Genomic DNA, 21,846 nt, shown 5'->3' on the forward strand with positions numbered 1-21,846 from the left:
TAAATTCCAGCAGAAAAAAAGCATTCTTGTTTAGTGCAGTTGGGAAATAGGGACCACATGCCTTCAAATACTTCAAATAAAGCTTGTAGAATGGTACGGAGGACAAGAGCAGGTGATGTAAGCCTAAAGCAGAAATAGATGAGCTATATAAGAAGGTGGATTTGATGGTACATTTAGGCTCAATGTTCACGGTTATTCCGAAGAGTATGTTCCCTGCAGAGTGGCTTTATGTGAGTCTTCTTCCAAAAGATCTACATCAAGGTGGATATAAAGGGAAATAGAGTGGACCACCAATTTGTTATTGAGTTAACCAATATGATTTGCATATTATAAATAATCCCGGGGCCCCGAACTAAGTCATGGTCATTGAGGGAATTTCTTTTTTTGATATTGCCAAAGGAGCTGAAGATATTTTTGGAGAAGTCTTATGTGAACATACTGGGTATGTACATAAAAGTGGGATGAAACATGATGCTATTCCAGGTCCGCATAAAGGTAGGAGAGTACCAATACTGCTGAGGGTTAAAGTAATGAAAATGATGGATAATGGGTAAAGAAGGGATTATTGAACCAATTGAAACATTAAATTGGATTTCACCAATGATCATCACTGAAAAGATTGATGGGAAAACCTGGGTTAAAAATAATATAGGACTTTACGTTGTGTCATGTGGCAAGGAAGTTGTAGATGCAAACTTGGATGGACGAGTTTTCCTTAGAAAGGAAGCTTAGAAAAAGTTCCCAGATTATCAAGGCGACTTGTAGACATAAGGTTTCTTGAGTTTAGAGTTGCCCAAGAAATCTGTAACTGCAAGGTTAGATATCATAGGTTAGTGAAACACCAGTGCTTGAAAATTCAGGGAGAAGGATCTCTTATGAGCTGCAAGGCTGGGATGATGCAGTAAAGGAGTATGGTTTAATAGGTGAGAGGAATGGCTCAATGCCAGTGGACAGCAGGCCAATGACAGCGGACCCACAAAAGCTATAGTTGGGCGGTACAATCTGTGGCAAAGTCTGTAAATGTACAGTCATTTTTTCTGAAGTTATCTTCTTAAAGTTTCTCTTAGAAAAAGTTGTCATTGTTTGAAATAACAGATCAAGTGACTTGATTGCTACTCCTGCTCCCAGCATCACTTTCTCACAAGCTTCATGTGCTTCACCCAAATTAGCAGTGCTTAAAAATTGGCATAGAAGTAGTGTGTACCCAAATGTAAAGCTTAAACTGAGGCAGCAAAACAAAGGGGGTTATTTGGCAGCCCCCTTGTTCCCTGCAGCATCATACCTGCCAATTGATCTCAATGGCATAGCTTGCCTTGCCAAGCTCCTTTGATTCTATAGAATATGTGGCTATACCAAGATGCTTCCAAACACATGCTCTTCTTAGAAGTATGTTGTCTCTCTCCAGCTTCTCTTGGAATATTGTCTTGGGTGCAGCTTTGGGCTGATTACTTTATAAATGGGTTTGAAAACTAGTTCAATTGTTTTTCAGAAGGCTGTAGTCCAATCTTGGCTCTGTGTTCAAGTTTGTGTTTATTTTCTCACCAGGTCTAAAAGCAATGCCCTTAATGTTTCACAGAAGATGATTGAGATGTTTGTGAGGACAAAACACAGGATAGACAAGCGACACGAGTTTGCCTTGGTGGTGGTGAACGAAGATGCCATGTGGGTGAGTAGGATCGACAAAAAGTGGAGACTTGGCACTGGGTTTTTGGGATTTTTAACTCTTTAGTTTGAGTAGTTGTCAGGAATGTATCTTCCTGGGTCTTTGAGGAGGTCTGTGCACTGTCAACGAGGAATTGAAAATAAAATTGAATGTTTAATTCCCCAGAGGAAGCTACACGCGGGTGCCGAAACCGTTCTGCACGCAGCTGCCGGGTGGCTCACGTCGGAGTGCAGCGCGGCGCGGAGTACGAACGCTGCCGCTACTGCCGCTGCTACTACCGCGGCCACCGCTACTGCTGCTTTTGGGGGGGGGGCCGAGGGCGAGGGGAACTCTCGCCAGGAAAATTCTGACGAGGAGCGAACGAGGAGCGAACAACGCCGCCGTCCGTGGAGCGGCGTGGCTTGCTTAGAGGGTTTTGCCATTTTTCCATTGGAGCCACAGAACGGGAGCAGGCGAGGGACCCGGCGAGGGACCCGGCAGCACCAGCAGCACCAGGTGTAGAGCGTGAGGGATCAGCAGTGGACCTGCAGGTGAGAAGGCACCGCAGCAGTGGCCACGGCATCAGCAGGTTGTGCAACCGCTCCTCTTGGCCGGCATCCCACGGGAGGCACCGTGTTGCGGCGGAGCACCTCGTTGCCGCCGGTGAGGCGAGGGACGCAGTGGCGCCTGCGGTAGGCGGAGGACGGCGGCTCTACCCGCTGAGCGTCCTTGAGTCCCAGCGTCTCCCTCCACGTCTCCCTCCACAGCTGCCGTGCGCCACCCCACCCCTGTACCCCTGCACCCCTGCACAGCAGCATCAGCATCTGTAGGCGCTGGGAAAGCACCGGAGGGGTGCAGCGGCCCACTGCAGTAGCGGGGACTTAGCTGGCAGGACAGCGCCCCCAGCCCAGACTGGAGTAAGGGTGGGCCACTGCCACGGGCTTCGGCCACGAGGAACGTGACGGCCCCGCATGTGGGTTATAGCAGTTTGGAGGTCGCCGAAGTTGGTGCTCGCTGCCCGGAGGCATATTGGTTGATGGATTCTTTATTGGCTACTGTGTGACCATAGTGACGGGAGAGACGGTGTGGACCGTTATTTTTGGTACCCCCGTGCCAAGCGTGGGCATCTTCGTGCTTTGGTTGGGGCACAGAGCTGCCGGCTCGGACCATCGCTGTTGTAGGCTGCCTGCTAAAAACACGCTGGGAGGACTACAATACCCAGAATCCTCTGGGTTTCCTGTGCACCAAGTGGCGCGAAAGTGCTGTTACGCCCCCCGGGCCCTTAAATTGCAACAAGGTACACCGCACCGCCCGGGCAAAGGGTGGGCCCTCTGTGGCCCTCAGAGGCCTGAAGAGACTGGGCTGGACTGGGCACGGGACTCTGCCTATACTGTAAATTAGCTGTATTACATCTTGATTACGCGGTTTTGTGTTTTGTATTGCTGAATTATAGCTGGTGGTACTTACTGTAACCAACCTGTGATGGCTAACTGTAATAACTCCGCCAAAAATCTAGGGGCTACTATGCTTGATAACTACCTGGTTAAAGTGGTTAAAAAGATTAATAGCGATCGCAGAGTCTCCCTAGGGAAAGGAGGTTCCCCCGTTCAGTCACACCCTAGTTCCTCCTCACATATAGTGTCTACTTTTGAGGATCTGGGCGTCAACACTGATAAGGATATGGATATGATACTAACTGAGGCTCAGATACATTCTAATCCCTTAGACTCAACGGGAATAATTGGCGAGAGCCCATCTAGCCCCGTGGTTATGACAGAGACTCCCCCCCCCAACCAGCAAGAGTAGTTAGGGCTTGTAGAAAGTCGTTGGGCAAAAGAGGAGTGGGGAAGGTCAGCAATTCTCGAAAGCCCCTCGAAGCAAAAACCCATACTATTAAAACAAAAGGATTAGACGGGGGATCTGATAAGCCAGTGGGCTGCTGTCATAACAGGCAGTATATAGAAAATATACTGGCAACAGTAGAGGATAAGTTAGCGACAAAAATGGCTGAAATTTTTAGCACATTATTGCTGAAAATTGAAGTACTTACCCAAGAGGTTCATAGTCTGAGGGTACAAGCAACATCGACACCAGCAGATGTACTAACGGTACCTCTAGATTTACCATCTGGAAATTGTGTTGAGCAGGCAATACTTGCAGGCAGCAGTTTAAGACATAAAGCCCCATGTAACAAAATAAGTTTGGAGGCGGAGCCCACTATACCTAGGGAACCCGAAGTGATTCGAGGGTCCCTAGAGGGTAGGCCTCAACCAACTCGAGTCCATAAGGAAGCAAGAGAGCACAACAATAATTATAATGTTAGGATTGATCTCCCACCGGAGGCCGCTCCATTTGTATGTATATTGTCAGGAGTCCCAGAACTTAGTTCAGGTAAAAAAGAAGGTTACAATGACTTAAAAAACAAAGTAGCCTTCTGGCTTACTAAGAATAGACCCCTCCCCCCTACCATTGATGGTAAAATCTTAAATGTGAGAAGGGTGGGTTGGCTTGGCCACATGATTAAAGATATCCCAGGTGATCTGGTAATAGTTAATTTCAGGAGTACTAATGTGGTCCCATTTTTGAGAGGCTGGTGCCCGCAACTTGCAGATGGACCAATAGTCACGTGGGAACTACCAGATTTGTATCCTATGGTGTATCCCGAGGTGAAGTTGCCTTCCCAGATTAACAAAAATGTCATTAACCCTCCCAGGGGTAGGTTCGCACCAGAAAGCATTGAACCCTTGATTACTGCCGGGAGATATGGGCCGTTATCCTGCCTAGATGAGAACGATTGACTAATCGGTAGAGAAGAAATAGTTAATTTAACTCTATTGAAATCCCCCCACATAGAAGATATAAGCTGGAAGGCTAGTGCCACAGACCAAAGTAATAATCCTGACACTACCCCTGTTGGTACATTGTCTGTATTACCCAATCTTAGTACGGACACACCCTCTGCTCTAGCTGAGCCTGTTGATCTGTTATCAAGGTATATATCCTGGAATATAGCCGGTCTGGAGTCCAGCCAGTGTATTCCTGATTAGAGGGACTTCATAGATCAGGGCGATATAATTGCATTCCAGGAAACATGGGCTATCACACCGATATTTCGGGTGGGGTATCTGAACTTTAGCAAGCCAGCAACTAGAGGTCAGAAAGGGCGTCCTGTTGGAGGTCTTACAATTTGGGTCCGCCAAAGTGCGGGTGTAAGAGTTGAAGAAGTGACAATTGATAGTCCAGACATAATTGCTTTAAAGATAAGGTCCAACCAAGGTACAAACATCCTGTTGGTTAATATTTATGTCAGGGGCCTCCAGGGGAGGAAGGGTTTCTCCGACCCTCCTCCTGTTGGATGACATTCTATCAGGAACAACGACTGATGGCCACAAGATTGTGATGGGGGATTTTAATACTTGTTTTGAGCCGTTGGGTATTGAGGACGGCTCGCTCACCGAGGACGAGGTTCTATCCTGGGGTATTCCCCAACTCGAGATACCTCCGATTGCTAAGAGGTTGAGCTCAGCCACCTATATCAAGGGGCTATGCCTGGATATGGGTCTAAGAGCTGTTAATGGAAGGGTCAAGTCAGATAGGAAGGGCAGGCATACGTTCAACAAGGGCAGACACAGTAGTCGTATCGACTATATTTTGGTCGATGTGAGGCAGTGGTTTGCAGTTGTTGATATGCTAGTTACGGGACGCCCAGAGAGCGATCATGACCCGCTGGTTTTGACCGTAAGGGATTCCAGCTTTCAGAGGTCTGAGGGCAGTGGTCCTAATCTAACAGAAAAAGAGGTCATTGTGAGCAATGATATGCGCAGGGTACGCTGGCCCAAAATAGCTGTGGACGCTGGGGCCCGCAGGGCGATAAGAACCTTAGTGTCTAGTTCTGTGGAGCTTTTAAACAATTGTGGCTCACAGGACGAGATTAACAGCAAACTTATACGTACCCATTCTGACTTGTTTCAGGAACTTAAAAAGTTGTTCATCAAATTTATCCCTAAACAACCTAGGACCATGAAATACTCATCCACTACCTGGTTTGATAAAGAGTGTAGCAAGACAAAAAGAGTTCTCTTTGAGGCTATTAAAAACAAAAATGATAGCCAGATTAGATCTTGTAGAAAACTCTATAATGAGGCAAAACGCAAAGCAAAACAAAAGTGGGACGAGGAACGCTGGCTTATGCTATCAGAAGCCTGTGGTAAACGCAATATGCAACAGTTTTGGTACCTCATAAAAAGGGGTATCTCGCAGGACGTCCACTATAGCCCAGCATCTGTCTCTAATCATCAGTGGGTAAAAATTTTTGAGGATCAGTTTAAGTGTCATACAGTTGAAGTGACTATACCCTACTGTCTCGAGCACGTCGAGCCGTTAATATTCTCAGCTACTGAAGTTATCAATTGCCTGCAAAACATTCCCAAAGGGAGGGCCCCTGGCCCAGATGGTATTCCAGCTGACATTTTTTGGGAAGGCCAGGACCTGTGGGTACCTTATATACTCCACCTGGTGAATGCAGTTGCAGCAGGCGCTAAAATTCCCGACTCATGGTATGGGGCAGAAATCCTTCCTATATACAAGAAAGGCGATCGCTCAGTACCCTCAAATTACCGGCCTATTAGCCTTATTGATGCGATCCAAAAAATCATAGCGCGCCTCATTTTAGGGAGGATACAGGAATGGATAACAGACTCAGATATTTTGACTCCGTTGCAGGCGGGTTTTAGACCTCGTGTAAGCACCCTTGATCAAGCCTTTCGTCATGCCCTTTTATATTGGAAAACAGTTTTTTTGGGTAAGGGCAAGTTGTATGCAGCTTTTGTGGATCTACGATCTGCATTCGACTTGGTCCCTAGGGCTAAATTATGGGATTGCATACTGGAACAGGGAATGCCCAGGGCTCTAGTGCGACTCTTAATGAATCTTCATGCATACACTTATGCCCAAGTCCGCTGGGGTAAGCCTGGCGAGGTTACGGACAGGTTCCATGTTTTGAAAGGTGTTAGACAAGGATGTGTCCTGGCTCCCACTTTGTTTTCCCTGTTTATTAACGGGGTTACCAAATATTTTGCAACACATCCCCCGGATGCTCCCCAGATAGCGGGAATGAAAGTACCATTGCTCATGTTCGCGGATGATACCTTGTTATTATCAAAGACAAGGCAAGGGCTCCAGCAGGCCCTACTCAGATTTGAGTTATTTTGTGACGAGCATGAGCTAGAAGTCAATGTTTCTAAAACAAAATTCATGGTACTAAGAGGTCGAACACAAACTGTGGCAAGGGTTAAAATGGGTGGTGCTATTCTTGAGCAAACTAATGAATTTACATATCTGGGTGTGCATTTTAGTAATAATTTTAGTTGGAAACCCCAGATTGATATCCAAGCACTTAAACATGTGCAACTAGGCGGTGCCCTTCTTAAGGAATATAAAAGATCATTTACCCGCCCGATGTCCCCACTTATGGAAATCTATGGGTCAAAAATTCTTCCCTCAGTCTTGTATGGGGCAGAGCTTTGGGGTTATAGCAATCTGGATCGACTAATGCTGGCCCAAAACAGATTTACAAGAGGGGCGGTTGGTCTTCCGAGGTCATCCCCACGTATTCCGCTCCTTTATGACCTCGGGCTCCAACCGGTAGAAGATCAAGCCAGATTTCGGCCCTTGGCCTTCTGGCGGAGGTTGTGGTCTACACCAGAGCTGTTATTATATGCGAAAGCATGCCTCGAGGTAAGGGACACCCTAGGATCCGATAAGATTGGTTGGTTTAAGGGTGTTAGAACCACCCTTTGTGCCATGGGTCTAGGTGCCCTTTGGCACAACCCTGACTCCGCTACTTTTCCTTCAAAAAAAGAGCTGAAACAACTATATTGGGAATGGGTGGTAGGCATGAGACACTCATCCCTTATAGGTAGTTCCCTTACAACAACATTTGTACTCGTGAAAGATGTCTCTGCAATTGAAAAGTACTGGGATGTTATTACTAAACCTATGGACCGCAAATTATATCACCAAGTTAGAGTGGGCTCAATACCATTAAGGTGTTTAACCTCAACCTGGGGCACTGGAGGCCCAGATAAATGCCCATTGTGTACTGAAATGCGGGAACATGTGAGCCATTTGTTCTTTGTTTGTCCATTATATGCTGCCCCAAGGAAGAAGTGGTTGGTACCCCTATGCAAAAGTCTGGGCACACAATCGGCCGAGACTGCTTGTAGGATCCTTAAAACTGATCTTTCACCTACTATAGCAATAGGGGTGGCCAAATTCCTGGGGTGGGCATGGATAATTTGTTCTGAACTACTAAAACAGCTACATGTTTTAGATAAGTAAATTATCTTGAACTTTAGAACTGAGTTTTAAAGTAATGTACTTCTTTTTTAATATGTTAATATATTTAACAAATGAAGCATCAGATAGACTTAATACGTTCTTAGTAGCTTTTATGAAATATTGTATTTATTGTTTTAATCGTTAGTAATGATAATTTTATAAGTATTATGACGTGTAGCATGTCTTTTATGATGAAATATCGAATAAAGACTTTATTGACTTGACTTGTTTAATTCCCCATCAATAGTTCACTTTTGCTCGATAAGATGAAGCTGGTGGTGCAATGATACCAGAAGATAAGCTAAATGTTGTCTTTCTGCAAAGAACTAGCAAAATGCTGTACTACCTGGCGTGTCGCCTTTGCTGAGGTCCTCGGAGAATGGACAGAAGAGTACACAAGTGCATTTATCATCCGTGAGACCTGTTCACCGGCTCCAGGAGCGGACAAGATAACTCAGAGGGTTAACATAGCTTTTGCAGAAGTGTGCCAGTTAACAACATACAACAGGATGAGCCCACGGGGGCACCTTCGGATTTTTAACAATTATAGGTCAATAAAGCAAACTGCTGGATGGGGCACATTAACAACAAATGCTGATAGTGCCTGAAAGCAAAAAACGAGGCAGCAGCAACTATACAAAATTGAAACATTCACAGAAAAAAATGAAATAGAAAATGATGGCTCTTCATTGGCATTGAAGATTAATGCACATTTTATAAGAATATCCCTTTCAGTCAACTAATTTAAGGGAGTGTATGGTTAGTATTCAAAGCAAATAACCACTTAAATGTGTAAGGTGTGGTGAGCTATTCCACCATAGCCCTTGCCCAAGATGATGTTCATAAAATAAATGACATCATTGGTGACTATTATCAGTGACACTGCTTGGGAGATAAGTATGCAGTCTGTGGTCTGATTTACTGTGTTCCGTTTTGTTTATCATCCTGGTTTAATTTCTTGCTCTCTTGCAGCTGTCCGGGTTCACGTCAGACCCACGGGAGGTGTGCAGCTGCTTATACGACCTGGACACGAATATCTGTGATCACTTCAGTATCCTTTTAGAAAGGGCACAATGGAGACTCAATGGACTTTCTGGATTTGATAAAATGGCATTGAATTGCATATGTTTACTCTATGAAATGTATTTTAAATTCCGATATTCATGTCACATTGTCCACATAGAAAGTTAGGGGTGGTACTTTCCTTGCGCTGCTAAAGCTTCTTAAGACCCATTAATTTATGTGTGTAGTCAGTGTATGGGACGGCGGAATTGTTACTTCTCTGAATCCCATGTAATAAATTTTAGGTTTACCAATGTGAGAGAATATTACCAAAATACAAATAAACATTAAAAAGAAGTGAGATACACTCAGGCAGGTTTAATAGTTACATAACTACTTGTGTGTGCAGAATTGTTTAGTTGGCAAATTACAGCATTTTTGGGGAAAAACTTTTACATTACATTTTTGCTTGTGTTCATTAATGGAATATTCCTTTTCTCATGCAGTTACTTCTGCAAAGTCGCTCAAACATGTAGTACTTTTTATTTGTTTACATTTTTGCACTTCTAATGCTTCTGCATTGTACAATGTTTTTGTTGTTGACATGAGCATGTGTAAAACAAACACAAGCCTAAATATTCTTTGTATAGTTATGTATTTATAAAGGACAATGTGGTATACTAGGATGGCAGCCAAGTCTAGTGTGTGCTGTTAAGAAACGTGTTTTTGTGATCTGGTTGGAGATTCTGTGTGGTAACAGTAATGTTAGCTTCTGAGAGGGCTGATGGATGGAGCCTCTTGTATTGAATAATTTTCACTTAATCGCCAACAAAAAGGGCCTGGGTGGGGGCTTGAAGCCTCAACAAGAGAATAAGGATGTAATTTTGGTGTTTGTCTCGTGGGTGTGGAAAATACACAATGTAATTAGTCCATCATCGAAAATGAGGCATTGGCTATATTTTGGGCCATCAGAAAATGTAAGAACCTCTGTAGAAAGTACATTTGTGCTTTTTTTTTTGTTTTGTTTTTTGTTTTGTTTTCTGTTTTGTTTTCCTGAGGATATACCTCTTCAAGAGTTCTTTGCGAGAAAGTGGTGAGATTAATTTTAAATTGGTTGCCAGGATTACCAATTTGATGTCAAAAGCATTCATGGTGTCTCCAACAAGGTTGCTGACTGCTTGCATGGGGTAGTAGGAAATGGGGAGTATGGATGACAGGGAAGACCAGTGGACAGCTTATTCTGTCAGCGTTTGCAGTGTCACTGAAGCTTGCTACTGAGGGAAGTGGGTGGAAGAGGTGAATAACGATGCAAATGGAGTGTGTTGACTGCCGCATGAGAATGCATAAGAAAGATAAGCCATCACCCCTGGTGTGCAGACAAGTTTCAAAGGAACCCTGGGGAAAAACCGCTTTTGAAAGTGTGGTACCTGTGCCTAAGGGTGCTATGTCACTGTATCTCTCAGTTTTGAAGAATCTTCATTCTGTTGTCCTGAGATCATTGTGGTGAGGGAGGTGATCACGCATGTGGTGATTAGGTAAATACCCAGGGAGTGTTCAGCCTCTAAAGCAATCCCAATGACATCCTGACAGACAATGGGGTGCAGTTCGCTTCTAGCTAAATTAAATATTTCCTTAATAAGGAATTGTGCACTAGAAGTGTACTCTATTGGTTTAAAGCCATGTAGGCCTTGTCAGCCTGCTTGCAGGTCCTCTGACGTGGAAGGTGACATCCATGAGGTTGTATATATGCTGTTTATGTGCTACCTAAGGGTTTAAAAAGGGACAGACTGTGATGTGGTTGGCTGTTTCAGTCTCACCTGTAGATTGGTTACAGCCGGCAGATTTTGAAAATGCATCTTGTGGGCCATACTGAAAACATACAGTGGGTTTTGTGTCAGATAATTTCTTAGTTAGTTCTTATTTCTTGGCTTCTTGGTAACTGTCTTAACACTCTTACTTGCTTCTTATTCACGGGTTTCCTTCCTGTGTTTGACCCTGATCAGTAACATCATTTCTTTAACATCCATTTATTGAATGACTTGTCTCCTTCCACTGCCCAAATTCAGGGAACAGTTTTTAGGTCGCGCATTGCAGCGCGCAAGCTGGTATGTATCTGGGCTTTTAAGTACACCTACCGCACACCCATCACTATCGCTAGTTAGTGGGCTTGTCTTTCAAAAATCCTTTGTTTTCATTGGTAAATGTATTACGTTTGTCCCTCCTTAGGGTGGTTTTGTTAACGCCTTAGCTATTGATCCTGTTACATGGATAATTGCACTTTTGCCGATAACTTTGACTGCGAGTGAACTTCTTTTTCCTTTTGTGTCTCTCCTTCGCGCTCACAGCGGCCGTGGCGCTTTGAACTGACTTGCTTATGTCAACTGTTTTACTTTTCATTTTCTATGTATGTGGCAAGAAAACTCCAGTTAGGAATTTATGTTAATAGCTCTACCTTGAGCAAACATGAGACCCATTTCATTGCAAATGCTTGTTTCTTTTTCTTCCACCACTCCATGTGAGTGCATGTGATTTCTTGCTCCAATCCTCCTGTGCTACCCCCTCTCTCATATACCTACCAGTAAAGCTTCAGTGGTCCCCCTACCCCTCCCAGCTTATCTGTAAAAGCAGAGCGAAATGTATATTGTTGGCAGGTATTTAAAAAAAAAAAAAAGAGCAGACTTTCAGTATTTCCACATTTGCATGGAATGCCCATGCCGTAGCACACAAAGGCTTTTATGGCGCATTAGGTTGGTGCTGGCTTCTGCACTCTCTCAGGTGGTATTTGGGTCAGGAAGCATATTTTGCATGAATAAAAAAAGGAGACTTTTCTCCTGAAGGCCCAAACGTATGTTCCTTGGGATCCTGCAGAGGACCAAATGGCTGACCAGTTGTTTCAGTTCAGAGTACTTCTGAAAGTAGATTAGGCCTCGGCAAGCATTTTTCTTTAAGTTAAATTATGTTAACAGTTTCCTGAATGAAAAGTATCTGAAAAATTAACAATACCATTTACAAAGATTGAAAATAGTTAATCCAGTGTGCAGTTTTGAGATCTCTTAAATTGTTTGCTTGTTCCTTTTGTAGCTTGAACTTTTTTTTCCTTTTACATTTTTATACAGTGCTTTACAAACAAGCACTGGCAAAGCCAATAGCTTGGCTCTTGCTTTGTACAGGCGAGCCCTAATGGCCTTGACGCTGCCTACTATGTAGTTGGCTGCCCACTGCTGTTTAGTAGTCTTCATAAGAAATGAAAGATTATTGATGAATCTGTATTTGGTTAAATCCTTCGGGTTCTGGTTCGTTTTTTTTTTTCTGAAGTGTGAGGATAAATCCGAAGAACAGGCTTCTTCCTTTGTAAGTAGCCAGCTTTGTGGATAGTGATGGATCAGTTACCTTACGCCGGCTTTAAAAACCTTTGCGCCCTACACTATCCATGTTATACATAAAACGTATTACCGTTGACACAGCTTTATTACAAAAAGGTCTGATTAAATATGAACCATTCTGTTGCATTACCCAGTGAACCAACCTGCTAAAATAACTTTCTGAATTGAATAGCTGACCTCATGTGGCAGCACCTTTTTGTTGCACAGGCTACTTTTTTATCAGGAAATTAGACAGTGTTGCCTTTTGAAGGCGAGCTGTTCTGCATGGGAAAGCTACTGGCATGCAGTTATCTTTTCATTCCAAGAAGCATCTCTTAAGGTGGACTGTTTAACAGATCAGAGGTGTTTTTTTAATAAGAAAAACAAATTAGGGTTTTGGATATTGACATGAAAATCTGCAGGTGTGCAAAGATGTTTTCTAATATGCACACAGCCTTCGGTATACATTAAGAAACTGAAAATAGGCACACATACATGTGTTATGAACTGTTGTTGGAAAATCAAACACTTTATACATGGTTCCTTCATTGAGATTGCTTTCTGAACATTGATTGAATTTAATTTTTACTATTTCCACCTAGTCGCTTCATAATAAGGCCTAGATCAATTACTGCTATCTCTGGCCCAACTTCCTGGAGGTTTATACACTGTAGAACATGAAAAGAAGTGCAATTACTGAAATTACAGAAAGTATGCAAAATTAGGCAGAATTATGCAAGAAGCGTAACCCAGTATTTAGTGCTTTTTTATAGCGCAAAATGCACCTTTGTATCCAAAATGGAACAGAGGATGCATTTTGTACAACGAAAATAGCACTACAGGCAGCAGAACAGCAGCAGCTGGTAGATAAGTTTGTTGTTCCTGTCCTCCTATGTTGAATTATTCATAATTATGTGAACAGGCATAACCCCCAAATTTAGGTAAAGGTAATTTTGCATCAAAAGAGTAATGCGAAATCTCCCAAATTACTGTGGTACAATTAAAATTGAATCCAGGTCTATACAAATGTCGTTACGAAGAGAAACCTGTACTTAATTTTCCACTTCCTTGCTCAGCAGCATACAGACATAATTAATGTCCTACTTACCTGCAATTTGTGGCTTTTTCAGACATACTTTTGTGCAGATCCAAAATGTCTTCCCGTGGTGGTGCGGCGGATTATTAATATTATTTCTACTGATCATACTGGTTGATTAAAATATCTAGCCTTAACTCCTAATTAGATCTGGAAGGCCTGTTCAATTTAATGTAAGTATATATATATTGCTGTGCTTTTTAATACCTGTATGAGAGATACCTGTAAGAGCAAAAGCCACCCATATATCTGTTTCTTTAATATGCACCAAGAAATGTGAATTTGAGGAACCAGCTCTGTCAAAGCATGGGTTTATTTTCTGGGATGCTCATCTGTTTCTAAAGAGGACAAAGGGTTTCTGTCTGCTTGCTCTGGGTCACTACATTAAAAACCGTTTGTTACCTCCCCTTTCTCACTGGCCTCGTCTTGTCCTTCTCCCCCGCACTGTCTGTTCCGTCACTGTCGGACCACCACCTCATTGTTTCCCTTCTTCAACTCTATCTCTCTCTGCCCTTACCAGCAAGTCTTTCTCAAATCCACTGATGTTCAAGCTCCATGCAGAGTCCGCCACATCGGTAGTCATCTACTATTGCAGCCTACTACCCCACTGAAAGAGTCTTCTTTCTTCCCTAACAAGACAGCAGAAGAGCGAGTTCCCGGTCACAGAGAATGTGCAGACCATACCTCCGCCCTACGTGATACGTATGATCCTCATATACAGCCGCACAGCCTCTCAGCCACAGCTCGCTGTGACGGAACCCATGAAGGTGATTTGCTACTCTGGCATAAGATACAGGTTTATTGGAGTGTGGGAGGGAGCGCTGAGCTGGACTTGTTGGGGTGAGGGGGGGGTATTATATTACCCCTTTAAACTTAATTCATGATTCAGTCGAAATGCACTATGCTTTGCAAAGAAAAAAACTGCAATGCTGTATAAAGGCCAATATGCTCTGAAAGAGATGAAAAGACACAGGGCCTGATTTAAATCCTGTCGGAGGGGAATACTCTGTCACAAACGTGACGCATATCCCGTCCGCCATATTACGATCCAATGATATCCTATGGAGTTCATAATAACGCACACAGGATATCCGTCACTTAGTATTCCCGCCGCCAAGATCTAAATTAGACCTATAGTGCCCTTAGTGCCATAAAAAATACTGCCAGGCATATGCAGTAAACTGTATATACTTACCTACACACACTAATAAGTATTTAATTTTATCATTGCTTAATAAGTAAGATTGTTCTAGATGTACTTCAGATCATTTACTGTTTTTGTCCTTTTTTCTTCTCATAACTAGCTCAAAAACGAGATAGAAAATATATTTGGCCAGAGATCTGAACTACCAGCGCCCCACTAAGGGGTTACTGGCATACTGTGTGTTAACCCCAAACCCACTCCACTCTACAGTGTCTAGTCTTTTATGTCAGGCATGGGCCCAAACAGGGATGTCCGGCATACCATGTAGTTAGCAGAAGTAACAAAATAAAAGATTACCTAACTTTTTCTATTTGAGACTGAATTCCACCAACGACTGTCTGGCTGACTGTGAGTCAAAGCTACCTACAACAGCAAGTTACTCTACAGTTCTATCATAAAGAACTCTGAACTTAACTGTAAGTGCTGTGAAGGTTGTCCTTTTGTTTAGTGGTCCTTTCTTCATCTGATATGAAATTCCTTCAAAGTCTGGACATAATGGCTGTACTTGAACTCTGCCACTGAATGTGGATGTGTAGTTATTAACAGAGTTTGAAAAAGTGGAATATACATATCCATGCACTCCAATCAATTCCTTTTTCCTTCTTTACAGAAAATGCTCCAGTGTCCATATTTCTTTTTCGATGTGGTTTACATCCACAATGGCACAGAAGAGAAAGAGGACGAGATCAGCTGGAAGGTAAAGCGGAGCAAATGAATCAATACTTCTAGTGACTTATTCTAACATTTAAAACTGTGTTTTAACATGTTTGTTTATGGCAGCCCTTTTGCGCTGTTTGTCAACTCAAAGCCTTATGATGGGCTGGCACCTCTGGAAATCAGGTTTTCTGACATTCCTGAGACTGTTTTAGCCCTATATGTTTCTTGCTATTTTTTTGTCTTTGTTCCAAGTCACGTATTCTCGCGTTTAGTCCATCAGTTGTTCTCCGTTCACGAATGCTGTATTCTGGTTGTGGATGATCACAGCAGACGTTTCCATAGGTAGTCTGGTATTATGAAGTATATGTAATGAGAGCTGCCTTTTGTGGATGCTTTGAAAATGTAATATGGAAGATAGGCCAATCCCCTTAGATTACATGCTGATGTTTTCACAGATTGTTATCGATATGACGAATTAGGATACGTTTCATCGGTAAAGATCAGCAGTGTGGGACAGCAGTCCAAAAATGATCCCATTAATGCTTGCCTTGGCATAAACGTAGGCAATACGAGGAAGAACACAAATCCTACACTTGCATCCACATTGCCACTCTCCCCATCTCCAAGGTTATAGTTCTAGGCCTTCACATTTTAGTTATTCCGTGGGTGACAGAAAAGACTACTGTAATAGGAGGTCGGAAGTAAGAGAGAAGAGAACTGATCTGAAGCCTACTCATTCCGTCCAGGATGTACCACACACCCATCAAGAGATCTCGTAAGATTGCAACATTGTGATGAAATACATTTCTGAAAGAGGAAAATAACAAGTATGTTGAGTTTCTAGTGTTCCAGTGTCTTGGGACAGAGCCAGCTTGATGCTTAGGCCATTTGTCCTTTGGCACCACTGATCCTTGAAACCACCCCAATTTCAGTCATGCAGATGCACAAAGCCATGGTTCTCAGCAGCGAAGCCATTTGTCTGACTGACAGATGGGGATTTTTTGTAATTGCCAGCACTTGTGGACTATTGATGAGAGATGGTAAGACCAGGTGTCCTGGAGTTGTTGGTACAGCCCCAGGTTGTCATCATCACATTTCAATAAATCTAGCAGTGTCGCTTTTTTTATTTTTTTTTATAAGTTTTCTAGCATGGAAGGAGGTATGTTTTCATTTTTTTCAGCACACAAATCGTTGGCAGCCCATTGCAGAAAGCAGTGGAGCCAACACACATGATACTGGGTGTAAACGCTGATTTTAATTCCACTTTCTGCCTCATTGCATTTTCTATGTTGGTAAATGCCTCTGTGCCTCTCAAATGTCGCAGAGCTGTAGTCCTATATTTGTGGAATGTCCTGGTTTTTGGTCTTCAGAATCTTTTCACCATATGTTTGACAACACACTGAAGGAAACACATTTGCAGTTTTGCATTCAGAAGTGCTTTTAGGTAATGGGATTAATTGGAGTTGGACTGATCGTGACACCTTGTCATTTATCTGCAGGCCCAGGTTGTGTAGAACTACTGCAGTCATAAAATCTTGTTGGCTGAAGAGCAGGACTTTACACCGGCAGTAACTAGCTCACACTTTGAAACAGAAACATATTCTGACTTTCTTTTCCACTTCAAAGTATTTTAATTTTAGGTTTGTGGTGCCAATGAAATGTAACATTTTAAAGAGTTTATAAGTGTACTCGGTGGAAAACCAACATTCTTATTTTCTCTTGTCATAGCCACTAGTAGGCTGCTTTGTCATATAGGGAGGTTGACAATTTTTGTTCAGTCTCCTTTTTCAAAATTATTTAGTGAGCATAAATTCCTTTTTCTAATATTTATTTGATGATTTTAAACTTTTCCAGTTGCATTTGTTTGGAGCAGAAAGTGTCCCAGCAAGTGTAGAAGACTGGTTCTTGATGCCCTGTGTGATCTGTTAGGCAGAGAGCACCGAATTGTTGCTTGCACACATTCTGAACAATATTTAGTTAGCAAACATTATTTTCGTACACTCTTATCAAGGTGGCAGCAAGTCTGCCAAACAGATACTTAATTAAAGGTAGGATTAGAGTTGTGGAGCCGTAGGCTAGCAATTATTAGGAATTTTCCCAGAGATGAAGTTAAGCTTCTCATGCGTTCCTGCTTCCTTTCGTAACTTTGACCTGAGGTATGGAATTGGGGACTGGATGTAGACTCCCTCTCAGTCAAACCAAGTGTCCTCTTATGGTGGTGTTCGATGTTGCCTGCAAGATCTAGATCTCAAGTGGCACAGGCGTCATTGAGTGATGCTATGCCTTAACCTAACCTAGCCTAGCCCACTGCCTGGTCTTTCTCTTGACTGTGGCGCCTGCTAGGGATATTGAAATTTGCCTTGGAGGAAAGGTGGTGGAGCTTTCCATGATGCTGGTGCCCCACTAGTAGCTCATCATTCTCTTTCCCAAGGTGTCTAGTCTCTGGGACTTAACAAAAGGAAGACTGTTTGCCTGTACCTGGGAAAACGGAGTTCTCCTTTTCTACAGTGCCTGAAGGCTTCTTTACAGCACTACCCTTTTGCCTGGAGGCTATCGCACAGTGTAATGCCAAAGGAGTAAGATATCTCCAGGTCGATGCAAACCTTGCCTACATTGTGCCTATTTGTGGAGCTATTTGTCACGATTTGGTGTCACCGTGTTTAAAGCACATGGTAATTGCTATGATGGCCCCACACCACCCTGAAGAAACTATGAGCCTAATTTAGATATTGGCAGACGGGTTACTCTGTCTATACAGTGACAGATATTCAGCTGAAATCTAAATCCCTTGATTTCTAATGAGATTACAACCATCAATAAAATAGCTATATGGAAGAGCAACCACAAACATGGAACAGGATTTCTTCCCAGAACAAAACTGTTCACTTATTTAAGATGGATATACATTAGCTGAGAAAATATGTCCGCGCAGAATCGCCATGGCAGGCAAATAAAAGAAAAACCCTATATTTCTGAAATGGTCTGAAGAAAACAGTTGCTGACATCCAAAGATATTCATTTAACCCAAATGTAATTTTCAAATGACAAATGTAGAAGTGTTTTTTTTTGTTGTTGTTTTTTTTTATATAAATAAACCAGCTAACCGGAATATGCATTGCAGCTTCTGCAAGGAAAGGCGGACCCTATGTTTAGAATTCCCAGTTAATGACAGTCTGGCAAGCCTGTGGTGCAACCTTTTCAATACAGACAAACACGGTCAGGAACACTCTCCTGGCCTGAATAAGAAAGTTAATTGCTTGCTGAGAATTCTTAACAGAGCTAATGACATGGCTTTCTCCTCAACTCATTGAACCACCAAATGTCATTAATTTTACAACTAGGTAGCTGCCCGGCAAGAAGAAGGTTCTGTGACTGAACAAAACTTTATGCAGTGTTCCTTCACGAAACATTTGAATGATTTGTACAAGAAAATTTCTTCCAACCCCCACCACCCTTCCAGGAAAAAACAGGATCCTCTGGAGGGTGCAACTCATCAATTTTTCTCTTTTTTTTTTTCCTCTGCTTCTACCAACATGTCATTGGTGTAGCGCCAAGTTCACAGTGACCAAGCCAGGAGCACCTCTCGGGGTCTCATATACACAACCTTCTAACATTCGTCACAGGACAACCATATTCTCCATCAATCATGCAGACAAGTCAAGACTTGCACCAAAACTGACAAGGACTGCACAGTGCTATAGTGCCACACTACTAGAAGCAAACTGCTGTGTAAATGCCATAAATGCTATTCAATCCATGAGAAGGAAGGGTCCTACTTTCTCTTCATGCAGTAACCGATGTTCTAGGCACAATATCCTGCATTTCTTTGTTAGACAGGTTATAAAAATGATTATATATAAATTTAGAAATAACATTTGTTTTGAAAATGCAGAAAAGGTTGCTTCAAAGCACATTTTATACACAAATATTTTCAAAAATGAATATTTTACAATTTTAAGTGGGTTTTGGGTTCATGCCTGGGTTTATTATACTGTTCATATTTATAAAATGAATCCCATGAATCGAAAGATTCCAAAACTATTTGTGCTTTTAATTGATTGAAGGTGTTATTGAAGGAGGGAATTTCTCCAAGATTTCAACCGTAAAACAGTGGTTATAGTTAGTAAGATCAGCAACGTCCCAAAGAACACATTTATCTCTCCTACGCTTTTTAAGTTTTCATGTGGCCAGGATGTCAATAAATAGATCACGAACGAGGCGTGGCTAAGGGCGTCAAGATGGCGGTCGCACTCTAGGAGTGCTCTGGACCCCTCCGTCATCCGCCCTGTTAGGCCCGTCCGCCCCGAGATGTTTCCGGGTCCTGGTGGGCTCCCCATGAGTCGGGGGAGCGGCGGGGGGCGAGTGGCGGGCTGGAGCCCTGCGCGGGTGGCCCGGTCGTGTGTCCGTCCTCGTAGCCTGGGGCCGGCATTCAGGGTCTGCGGGAGAGGCCCGAGGGATCGCAGTGTTCTTGCTGAGGGGCGGCGGCCTCCCGGTGGTGCGGAGGCACTCCCAGAGTGGCGCCCCGTGTCTGAGGGACGCTGCGAGTGACGTTTGGACTGCGGGGGATGCGGTGAGGAGATCCGCCCGGGCCATGGGAGGCAGTCTGAGCCGTGGCCGGGGAGTGAAGGATCTGGAGGTGGAGGCCTGCGTCGCGTGTGTGGTTGGGCCCCTCCGCTCGGTTCGCCGGGCCTGGCTGTCTGCACCCGGTGAGTTGGGCCGGCAGCCCCCCTAGGAGTGGGGGGCATCTTGAGCAACGTGGCCTGAGGGAGGGGTGCAGAGGACCGTGCCCGCTCCCGGGCTTCCCCCACGTGGCGGAGTGAGGCGGCAGGGAGACGGGGGGGCGCCTGGGCTTCCCTCTTCCCCCCTTCCTCCCCCCTGGAGCGGGGTTGAGGGCTGCGTGAGGTCTGGCGAGTGGGATCCCGCACCGCAGGGCGCAGTCGGGCCCCAGACGCCTTGACGCCCGGCGCCCCCTGGGCTTAAGAAGGCCTCACCGGAGCATCAGTGGAAGACAGGCGGAGTGTGGCATTGGCGGTTGCCGGTCTCAGCCGGGTCCAAGGGCTTTTAGGCCCACAGCCGAGCGGAAAGGAAGGTGTAGTGGCGGCGCAATCAGGCAGCGGATCGGCTGCAGTTCCCTGAAGACACCAGTGTGTGGAGTGAGGCGCAGGGGTGAGCGGAGCAGCAGGAGGAAGAGGAAGAGAGAGACAGACGTTGGCCGAGACCTGAGTTGGGACCCACGCCCATCGGATTGGTGCCAGTGCAGGGAGGAGTAGGCCCCGAGTGAACTGCGGCAGCCTGGACCAACTCGGAGTGGTCCCCTGGCCCCGGGGGGGAGGCGCCCTTGGCCGGGCGAACATCTTTTGTGGACCCCGGTGAGTTGGGTCTGACTCTGTGGTGGCCCCGGGACCCCGACTTTGGGCCCTGGGAAGAGTTTGGCGCGTTTCGCAACTACTGATCCGGAGACGGCGATGGAGAAGGACAAAGCAAGTACGCAGCCTCCGACGTCCCAGCAGCGTATTGACCACTTTGCCGAACAGACATCCCGCGGGAGGAGGGCACCGTGACCCCCGAGACGAGGGTGACTGATGGGGTCCACACCATCCTACAGGCCATCAAATCCTCGCAGTTGGCGGTTGAGACCAAAGTTGGAGAGGTGCGTGAGGACGTGGGCCTTCTGAGGCAAGATCTGCGAACCGCGGTGGGTCGTAACAATGAGGTGGAAGACCGCGTTTCCCAGGCCGAAGACGAGATCGCAGATCTTAAAGTCAAGGTTGCGCAGTTGCAAACGTGTACAGGTGAGCTACATCACAGAGCGGAGGACACACAAAACCGAGCCAGGCGCAACAACCTGCGTTTTGTGGGATTTCCCGAAGACGCAGAGGAAGTGCGCGCAATTGACTTCTTGGAGAGATGGATAAAGTCGTGGGTCCCCGCCCAGAAACTCTCCCCCTGGTTCGCCATTGAACGCGCGCATAGGGCCCTGGCGTCCCGGCCCCCGCCGGGCGGTCCCCGGAGGCCAATGATCGCGCAGTTCCTCAACTTCAAGGACCGCGACGTCATCCTTCGGGAGGTGAGGGCGCAGTCGGACCTTCGCTGGGACAATCATAAGATCCTCATATTCCCCGACAATACCCGGGAGGTGCAGGCCAGGAGGCGATCCTATGAAGGGGTCAAACAGAAGCTCTGGGCGATGCAGTTGACCTATATGTTCCTTTTCCCCACTTGCCTCAAGGTTCTCCACGACGGAAAATCATTCTTCTTTGAGTCCCCGGAGGCGGCTTGGGACTGGCTTACGGAGGAGCACCGGATGGCCCAGAGGAACTCTTCCCAGGTTGGATAGGGAGAGGTGGGCGCCCGCTCCCGGTGGCTCCCCTGGGGCCCGGGGGGGTGGGAGGGAGCGCAAGCGGACCTGGTCCCGCAGGAGCAGGCGGAGCGGCATGCGTGGAGGGTCGACGGAGGATGACCGGGCGGGCCCGAGCCAGCCTGTGGACGGGGCGGCACCGGAGGTCCTTGGTGGCGAGGGTCAGGTGCCGGCCCAGTAGGGCGA

The 21,846-nt window shown here is 45.1% G+C and overlaps 1 protein-coding gene across 2 annotated transcripts in view; it reads left to right on the forward strand.

Annotated features, from left to right (window-relative positions):
* Positions 1-21,846, forward strand: part of BABAM1 (BRISC and BRCA1 A complex member 1) — a 48,826-nt gene that overhangs the window by 12,806 nt on the left and 14,174 nt on the right. For both annotated transcript variants that reach the window (XM_069216430.1, XM_069216431.1), the window contains exons 4-8: positions 1,546-1,666; positions 8,954-9,032; positions 13,590-13,614; positions 14,079-14,208; positions 15,256-15,342. In XM_069216430.1, coding sequence (XP_069072531.1) covers positions 1,546-1,666; positions 8,954-9,032; positions 13,590-13,614; positions 14,079-14,208; positions 15,256-15,342 — 442 coding nt within the window. The remainder of the gene's footprint in view (positions 1-1,545; positions 1,667-8,953; positions 9,033-13,589; positions 13,615-14,078; positions 14,209-15,255; positions 15,343-21,846) is intronic.

The sequence above is a fragment of the Pleurodeles waltl genome, chromosome 12 (genome assembly GCF_031143425.1).
Source record: "Pleurodeles waltl isolate 20211129_DDA chromosome 12, aPleWal1.hap1.20221129, whole genome shotgun sequence".
Classification (NCBI taxonomy): Eukaryota; Metazoa; Chordata; class Amphibia; order Caudata; family Salamandridae; genus Pleurodeles; species Pleurodeles waltl.